The following is a 9,452-nucleotide window of genomic DNA, read 5'->3' as shown; positions in this document are numbered from 1 at the left end:
TGTCATTTCTCTCTCCTCTCTCCTTTTAACCCGGCCATTTCTCTCTCTTCCCTCATTTTTTTCCTTTCGTTTCTGTCTCTTCCTTCTTTCTTTCTCATCTACTCTCTTCAGACCCAACACCCTGCGGTGGAGATCGGCGAAGTGGAGATCGTTGGGTGGCGAGATTGGCACGGCGGAGATCCGTGGGTGGCGAGATTGGCACGGCGGAGATTGGTGGGTGGCGGTATATGTGATCGGCGTTGTGGTGGCTGGTATATGTGATCGGAGATTGGTGGGTTTGCTGGTATATGTGATCGGCGTTGTGGTGGCTGTGGCATGGTGGAGATCGGTGGGTGGTGAGATCGGTGGAGCTGTGGCGTTGTGATCCGGTGTGGGTTTGTTGGTTTTTTTTTTTTTTTTTTTTTAAAGATCCCTCTTAATTGAAAAATCGCAAGAGAAAAAGGAGAACATAAGCAAAAACAACAAATTTTTGGTATTTTCCGTTCAAAGAAAAAAACCCAATAAAATTTCCACACGTCACGACTACTCAAATAATTTCAAATGCGTTTTTGTATAGGGAAGAGCCTCTGATTCGAAGAAAAAAAGAAGAAGCGATAGGCAATAACCTTTAATTAGTAATGCTACTCCCACAGTATCAACAATTTAATAATAAAACCTAGCCTAAAATGTACTTTTGGTCCTTACATTTTGGACCAATTTTCATTTTAATCCTTACTTTTTAATTTTATAGCATTTGGTCCCTAAAATCAAAAAGCATTCTTGTTTTTTTCCCTGCCATCATCTCACTAACGGAAAATAGCATATATGGCAGACGAAGTGCACAGTTGGCACCCAAAACGCCTATGTGGCCATTAAAACAATAATCAATTTTTTATTTGGCATTTAAATAATGCCACATTAGCATTTTAAATAATAAAAAAGCCACATAAGAAAAACAATTAAAACACAATTCTAAACTTATGATTTTAAATAAAATAATTAAAATAAAATTTTCTTTTCTTTTCTTTTCATTATTTTGTTGGAAGAACATGTCTATTTATGTTCTTTCTATTCTTCCCTAGAACATGATTGATCATGTTCATGTTCTTCATATTCTTAGCAAATTAACCCTCATTTTCTTTTCGTATCTTTATCTTTCTAGTACTTTCTTTGTAACCAAACACATCAAAATTCAAAACTCAAATCAAACAATAATCAACATACACCAACCAAAATTCAAAACCAAGAAATTAACATACACCAACCAAAATCCAACCTAGAAATCAACATTCACCACCAGTCTCGAACTGGACCTTCGAAATCATAACTGAAAGGGAAGAAATATAGGATATGATACCTAGTGTGACAGGACGGGCTAATTATGGTTCGTGGGCTGAAAAAGAGGTGAGCTTGTTATGTGCAGGCCTGACGTGGACGGACTCAGAATGGACAGATGATAGAGGAATGGGCTGATCAGCCGTGGGCCTGCTGAACCTCTTAATGGGAATACTTGTGGCCCATTCTCGGAAAACCTTAAACAGAATCCTAGTGCAAAGTGGATTCTAGAATTTACGTATATTGGTGGAGATCTTCCCCATAAGGAGAAGGCTTGTCCACCATGTTTTGGACTTTTAAAGATGATTTCTACAAGGAAAGGACTTCGACTCCAAAGGAAAAGAGGGAAAACTTTAGACTACTATAAAAGCCCCAATACCCTCACTAATCAAGGTACACATTATTTACCCTCTCCAGCACACTAGAGTTGTGAGAATATTTCTGACTTAACTTTCGGAGGGTATTTGGCCAGCACCACACCGGTGCTCTCTGTTAGGTTTTCTTCTTTGTATTGTGTAGGTTCACGATCGAGCGCGTAGGCATCGTGTGACTTACTGGTGAATTTCTCAGTTTCATCAGTTGGCGCCGTCTATGGAAAACGGAAGAGTGATCAGACGTTGCTTCATCCCTGAGACAGAAGGGTTGCATGGTGCTCACTCGCTCGATGGCAACCACCAATGACATCCAAGGAGAAGAACCACCCACAACCACACTCGAGAGACAGGTTTGAACTCTCATCGCGGCCATGGAGCGCCTCACCAAACAAAATCATGACCTAGAAGAACAGTTGCGTCAGAGGAACACAGCACCCAACAATGAGAGGGAGGAATAGAAAGGTACCAGCTCTATGCAGAGAGACCGAGAAGGGCCTAAAGGGAGCAACGCCCCAAGCAGCCCAGAACGACAAAACACGAGCCTCCCATCCCTCATGGACGTGACTCCTCTGCCTATCTTCGCAGAGATGCAGGCGATGAAGGAATAGATGGAGGTCATAATGAATGCCCCTAAAGGACGAGTGTCCAGCAATCTCGACGACTTAGTGAACCGGACCGACTCTCCATTCACCGCCCCCATCAATTCTTTCCCCTACCGCACAAGTTTCGGATGCCACAGATAGAGAGTTATGACGGAGTCAAGGATCCCCTAGATTACCTGGAGACATTCAAGACCTTGATGCATCTACAAGGGGTACCGGACGAAATCATGTTTAGGACCTTCCCTACAACACTGAAGGGTCCCGCGAGAATTTGGTTTAGTCGGCTGACGCCGAACTCTATCAGCACTTTCAAAGAGTTGAGCGCTCAGTTCACCTCACACTTTATAGGGGGACACAGGTACAAGAAATCCACGGCATGCTTAATAAGCATCAAGCAGAGAGAGGATGAGACGTTAAGATCCTACATAACCCGCTTCAATAAGGAAGCGCTCTCGATCGATGAAGCTGACGACAAAATACTGGTGGCGGCCTTCACAAACGGGTTGCGGAAGGGCAAGTTTTTGTTCTCACTATACAAAAATGACCCCAAAACCATGTCAGAGGTACTCTACAGGGCCACTAAGTACATGAATACAGAAGATGCGCTACAAGCCCGGGAGGAAAAACCTAGGAAGAGAGAGCGGTAGGCGGACGTACGACAGGATCAAGGGCAAAAGAGACCAAGGACAGGAGACAGAAGGGACGAAAGGCACTCTAAGCTCTCGGGAGGGAGGTTCACGAGCTTCACACCTCTAAACGCCCCGATTGACCAAGTTTTGATGCAAATCAAAGACGAGGGGGCGCTAACGTTCCCAGGGAAACTGAAAAGTGACCCAAGCAAACGGCCTCGAGACAAGTATTGTCGTTTCCACCGAGATCATAGTCATAACACGGCTAATTGCTATGACTTAAAGCAGCAGATTGAGGCCCTCATTAGACAAGGGAAGTTGCAGAAATTTATCAACAAAGAGAGAGCGGATCCCAATCGCCAAGAGTCGCCCCCCCAATGGGATAATGAGCGTCCTAGACCCCCTATCGGAGACATAAGGATGATTGTGGGAGGAACTACGACTACTGGTTCCTCCAAAAAAGCTCGAAAGACGTACCTCAGATCGGTCCAGAACGTCCAGCTAACAGGCTCTGCGCCTAATATCGCACGGACGGAAAGCCCTATCATTGGATTCTCTGAGGAAGACGCAAGGAGACTCCACCATCCACACGACAATGCGTTAGTTGTCAGCATACATGTGGGGGACTATAATGTTCACCGAGTATTAATCGACAACGGCAGCTCGGCAGACATTCTATACTATCCAGCATTTCAGCAAATGGGGATCGACAAAGCGCGATTGATACCAACGAGTGCTCCACTTGTCGGTTTCGGAGGAACAAGGGTATTCCCAATAGGCTCAATCACACTCTCGGTAACAGTGGGGGATTACCCACAAGAACTGACTAGGGATATAATATTCCTTGTGGTGGACTGCTTGTCCGCTTACAATGGTATTCTCGGACGGCCCACACTTAACTCGTGGAAAGCAGCAATATCGACGTACCACCTAATGATTAAGTTCCCTACAGACTATGGGATTGGGGAGTTGTGAGGGAACTAGGTGGCCGCCCAGGAATGCTACATTGCCATGCTAGAAATGGAAGATCATCATCAGACGATGTGCGTAGAAGAGCAGCGGACAGTCGCAAAACCGGTCAAAGAGCTGGAGGAGATAATACTCGACGAGTCAAAACCTGAGCGAACGACTAGGATAGGGACATTAGCCCACCAGCCGGTGCGTCAGGCCCTCGCAGCATTCCTCAGGAGGAACTAAGATGTATTCGCATGGAGCCACGAGGACATGCCCAGGATCGATCCCTCTGTCATGGTACACAAGCTCAATGTGAACCCCGCAACCCCACTCGTCCAGCAGAAAAAGCGAGTGTTCACTCAGGAACGAGACCGAGCGATAGTGGAAGAGGTCAAAAAACTACTTGAGGCGGATTTCATTCAGGAAGTATATTACCCGGAATGGTTGGCAAACGTAGTCATGGTCAAAAAGGCTAGCGGGAAGTGGCAAATGTGTGTCGACCATGGTTTTAAAAACCGGTACGGTAAAAGAACCGGAAAAGGAGCTAAATATCGGTTTTATGGTCGGACTGGGGTCCGACAGATGGTCGAACCGATGACGTCATAAATAATTTAATTATTATTTATTTAAATTATATAAATAATTAATAATTTTTTAATATACTAAAAGTCTAAAACTAACAAACCTATAATAACAAATATGTTTCCTTTAAAAAAAATACAAGAATATAAGTATATAATATAACATCTTTTTATATAATTTGACTTAATAACTTTATATTACTGATTTTTGCATCAAATTGCAAAGAAACACCTTTTTTTTTTTTTTTTTTTTGCAGTAATAATTTATTGACAAAAGCCAATGGATTGGTCACAACATAGCACTCAGCAATAGATGGTCCATAACTTGCTTTAGAAACATCACCTGTAATAAAATATATCCTTACTTATTAAAGCAAAAAAACCTAAGCAATCTCAAGAGGGCTCAAATCAATAAGTTATACATTACAAAATAATCATCTTGAAATTCTAATAAACTTTCAACAAAACCAAATAAATAAGTTCATTAGTTATTACATTTACATCCAAATGAAAATAACAAATAAGTTCATTACAACCAACAACTAAGTTTTAAAGTTTCAAACAAACAACAACTAAGTTTTAAAGTTTCAAACAAACAACTAAGTTTTAAAACCCAAGCCTCATTTGTTATGAAGACAATCGAAATCAATATCATCATGTGAACCAAATGCTCCACCACTAGCATCATAATCATCATCCTCATCCTCATCTTCTTCATCTTCAACACGAATAGGATGATTTTTATCTCTAAATCCGGGAGGAGCATCATCTTCATCACCAAATGATTTCAAATTGATGTCATCATCATCCTCAATCACTTCATTGTCCATATCTATACAAATTCCAAAACCAAAGAACAATAAATGAAACAACAATTCTCATAATCATTTCTCATAAATCATAAATAGTCTAATTAAAATATGCAACTAGGCAAAGAATTGTTATAAGCTAACCTCTTTGTACATGGCTAGAAGACCCTTCTTCAATTGGATAGGCTCCCTCTTCATATAATGCATTCTCTATCTCCTCATGATCTAGAAATGGAGGTTCCTCATCTTCTACTACCCAAAATTCAGTTTTATCGATACTTGCATAATCAATAGGATCAAAATTGAACTTCTTCCTTTTGACTCTATCATAAGATGAACATAATGAATAATTTAATTAGTAACCAAATCACTTATATTTCACAATCACAAAGAACCCATTTGACCAAATCAGTGAATCACTCATATTTTCCCACAAAAACATTGAAACAAAGAGATTATATAATATATACATTTCTTTCAATCGGTAGTTATAATGAACAAACACAAGATCATTAAGTCGTTGATGCTCCAATCTATTTCTTCTTTTGGTATGTATTTGTTCAAAAGCACTCCAATTCTGCTCACATCCTGAAGAGGCAACTGTTTGGCTAAGGATCCGAATTGCAAACTTTTGTAAGGTTGGAGCACAAGATCCAAACAACTTCCACCACTCATCTAAGTTCCATATACAACACAAAACAAAGATACAATGAATCAATAAACACAACTATACTTATCCCAAAAATATAAAAAGAGCTATGATCTTTAAAACATATTTACATTTTAGTATTAGCTAACGTAAACAATATCTTACCCGGCTGAGATGTCTTGGCTGATTCTTGAGCAAGTTGGGTTCCAAAAGTTTGTTCACGCTCTCGAAATAGCCTTAATTCCTCCACCAACTTCAATCGACCAATTGAAACTTTTGATTCAATAACATCTGTTACAGCAGATTGTGTCTCTAGCCTCTTATTAAGAGTGGATGAGTCATATTGGAATGCAGGATTCAACCAGTAAGCAGCAGCATGAATATCTCTATAGAATTGATTATCCCAACGATCCTTGATAATATTAACATAAGGCTCCCATAGTCTCTTCTTGTCCTTGAAATTTTTTTTGATTCCATCAATTACTCTATACATGCCATCATACACATAACCCATAGCTGGTTTTTCATCAGAATCAACAATAAAAAAAAAAAAAAAAAAAAAAAAAAAAAAAAAAAAAAAAGGGTGTTTCTTTGCAATTTGATGCAAAAATTAGTAATCAAAAGTTATTAAATCAAATTATATAAAAAGATGTTACCTTATATACTTATATTCTTGTATTTTTTTAAAGGAAACATATTTGTTATTATAGGTTTGTTAGTTTTAGACTTTTAGTATATTAAAAAATTATTAATTATTTATATAATTTAAATAAATAATAATTAAATTATTTATGACGTCATCGGTTCGACCATCGGTCGAACCCCGGTCCGACCATAAAACCGGTATTTAGCTCTTTTTCCGGTTCTTTTACCGTACCGGTTTTTAAAACCATGGGCTGAGCCCATTGGCCTCATTTGCGACCCGCACAGGTGACGTGGGATTTTTATAGTATTTTAATTGCTCTGGCTGCCACCTCAGCTATTTTCGTTGGTTGACTGACGGAAAGGACTAAAATGGAACGCGTAAATTGGTTTTAGGGACTAAAAGTAGAAAAAATAAAATGTAGGGACTAAAATGGAAAAACGTCAAAATGTAGGGACTGAAAGTGCATGTACGCCTAGTTTTTATTTATACCCACTATTAATATCACTTTTTCATTTGCCAATAATCACTTACCACATCTGCAATTTGTAAATATTTTTGTAAAATAGTTTGTATCTTTGAAGTTTGAACAATTATGATGCTAACTTTGAAGTTTGAATCCTTTCCCACCTAATCCCCAATTCACTTCTTGTTTTCATGGTGGTGGATGGATGGAACTATCCGTGACCATGCATGACTTTTGCATTGGTGCATGCAACAAGGCAAACAAGTATATTGATTTTGACCACAATCTTTTAGATTTAGGGAAAAAAAAAAAACCCCCATCGATATGAAAATAGCATGAACAGATCTCGTTAAACATTTACCAATTAGTTGATACTATCATGCACCCCTGAATTGATCAGTAAATAGAAGCAAGTGAAACTTTGTGTAATGTTGTGATAGCATGTGACTCGCATAGGTCACACCCGTGGTTATTGTAGAATAGAAAAATTGAATGATATGAGAAACAAAAATAAACTCTATGACTTGACTCTTATTTGGTTGTCAATCCACTTCAAGAAAGAAAGAACAGAAGAGACTAGAGCAACCAAAGTTTTCATAAATTTGTAGGAGAATTTTATAAAATCACGATGCTACCAAAAGAAGGGAAAAAAGAAACGATTTTGTATACCCTGAATGTCTTAAAAACACAAAAAGTGTCAACTAGTTGAGTTATAATATTTTTGGCATCATAGATGAAATCTTAAAACAATACTAGCCTCATGCAAAGGATACTTTATGTCCACAGACTACTATTTCAACCGCGTTTAAAACGTGGCTATAGGCCCCAACTATAGCCACGTGTTTTTAAATGTGGCCATGCCTGTGACCTACAGCCGCATTTAAAACACGGCCATTACCTATCTAATTTGGCCAGAAGAAAATAAGTAAATTTGTATTGTGTCAACTTTACTAAGTCTACCATTGTGATTAGAATCCCTTACGTTTATTTTGAAATTTTATATTAAAAATTTTGAAATCTCAACTATGAAATTTTTAAATAATTATGTAGTTCATATACGCGACAAAAATTACCTCATCAATTACTTACATTGATTTCAAATCCTCATCAAATTTTATTTTAAAAAAAAAAAGTAGATTTCATATTATGCAATACTAATTTATATTAGATTAGGATTAAGTTACACCAAATAATCCTATGTACATAATTTTTCTTTTTTGTTACAATTATTGAAGTGATCGATTGTGAGTGATGGAGAAAAAATAGTGAATCCATGCATGTTAGTGTTGTAAACCACTCACTTTTAACCACTTCAGTAATTGTGTCATAACATTATTTAGTTATATTTAATATTATTTCAAGCAATATTACACACCTATGAATTTTAAACTATTTTATTAATTATTTAGAAATTATTTTAAAAATCCTACTATTTGAATACATCTTCTCTACGTTATTAATGTGCATGTCATAGCTTGTGCCAATCGAATATTATATATTATTTAATCCATAAACTCTTATTTAATAAATTAAATAATGTTACTGATCTCAGATAATCTTGAAATTTTGCAAACATTGAGAGTATAGAGAAAAAAATATAAACCAACGGTAAACTTATCAGAATTTGCATAAAAACAAATTTAAAAAATAAAAAATAAAAAATAAAAAATAAAAATAAAAATTCCATAGACATTTGACGGTAGTGAAAAGAGATGCTAGAAAAGTAGTCAGCTGCTCCTTTTCTCAGTCGACGGCTGATTCCGCTGATCTCGTGAGTTCTGCGGAATATCATAGCTTTCTGAGAAATTTTCGAAAGGCTAACATGGTGCCCAAAGTCACGGCGATACATATCCGTGAAACATTATACCTTATACAATCTTTGCTTTTTTTAATAAAAAGTATGATAGGGGAATTTATGTACGTATTCACGAGACTTCGTACTGTTATACCTTATCCAATCTTTGACTTTTCTTCTCTCTCAAGTTTTGATTTATGTCAAAAACGTAAATTACTGAAACTAAGAAAAAGAAGAGTTTAAACGTGGCCTAGCAAAATGTTCTAGGAATTTTAGGCGGTGATTGGGCTCTCTTCAAATGCATGCACTTTAGATTGATGATTTTTTACTTTATTTTATTTTATTATTTTTTTATTCTTTTGAGAAGCAGATTGATGGAAAGAAAGTAACCTAACCAATCTCAGCAAAAAATAGAAAAAGAAAAAAGAAAATAACCTAACCAATGCGTAGAGATTCTCATGCAAGTCTAGAATGAATTTTCTTCTCCAAATTTTATTTTTTTTAATTCTTATTACTTTTTATTTTTTATTTTTATAATTCATTTGATAAGAACAAATGATATTCCATATAGAAGCCACTACAACTTTCCATTTTGTGAATCGATACTGTCCCTGCATGTCACATGATAACTTCTTG

The 9,452-nt window shown here is 37.3% G+C and overlaps 1 protein-coding gene and 1 long non-coding RNA gene across 2 annotated transcripts; one reads left to right on the top strand and one right to left on the bottom strand.

Moving 5' to 3' along the window:
• Positions 1-3,069: 3,069 nt before the first annotated feature.
• On the top strand, positions 3,070-3,894 carry LOC136063414 (uncharacterized). The gene has a single exon (XM_065763775.1). It carries the CDS (start codon positions 3,070-3,072, stop codon positions 3,892-3,894), a length of 825 nt encoding a protein of 274 aa, XP_065619847.1.
• A 1,349-nt stretch (positions 3,895-5,243) lies between these two features.
• LOC112024425 (uncharacterized) lies at positions 5,244-5,848 on the bottom strand. Its single transcript, XR_010625080.1, has 3 exons — positions 5,734-5,848; positions 5,408-5,586; positions 5,244-5,286 (listed from the first exon to the last, which is right to left on the bottom strand). It is a non-coding gene; the product is annotated as an uncharacterized LOC112024425 (long non-coding RNA).
• Between the last annotated feature and the right edge of the window lie 3,604 nt (positions 5,849-9,452).

Source organism: Quercus suber, unplaced genomic scaffold (genome assembly GCF_002906115.3).
Source record: "Quercus suber isolate HL8 unplaced genomic scaffold, Cork oak 2.0 scaffold_524, whole genome shotgun sequence".
Taxonomy (NCBI): Eukaryota; Viridiplantae; Streptophyta; class Magnoliopsida; order Fagales; family Fagaceae; genus Quercus; species Quercus suber.
The sequence above is the reverse complement of the archived record's forward strand: the minus strand, read 5'-3'. Positions and strand labels throughout refer to the sequence as shown.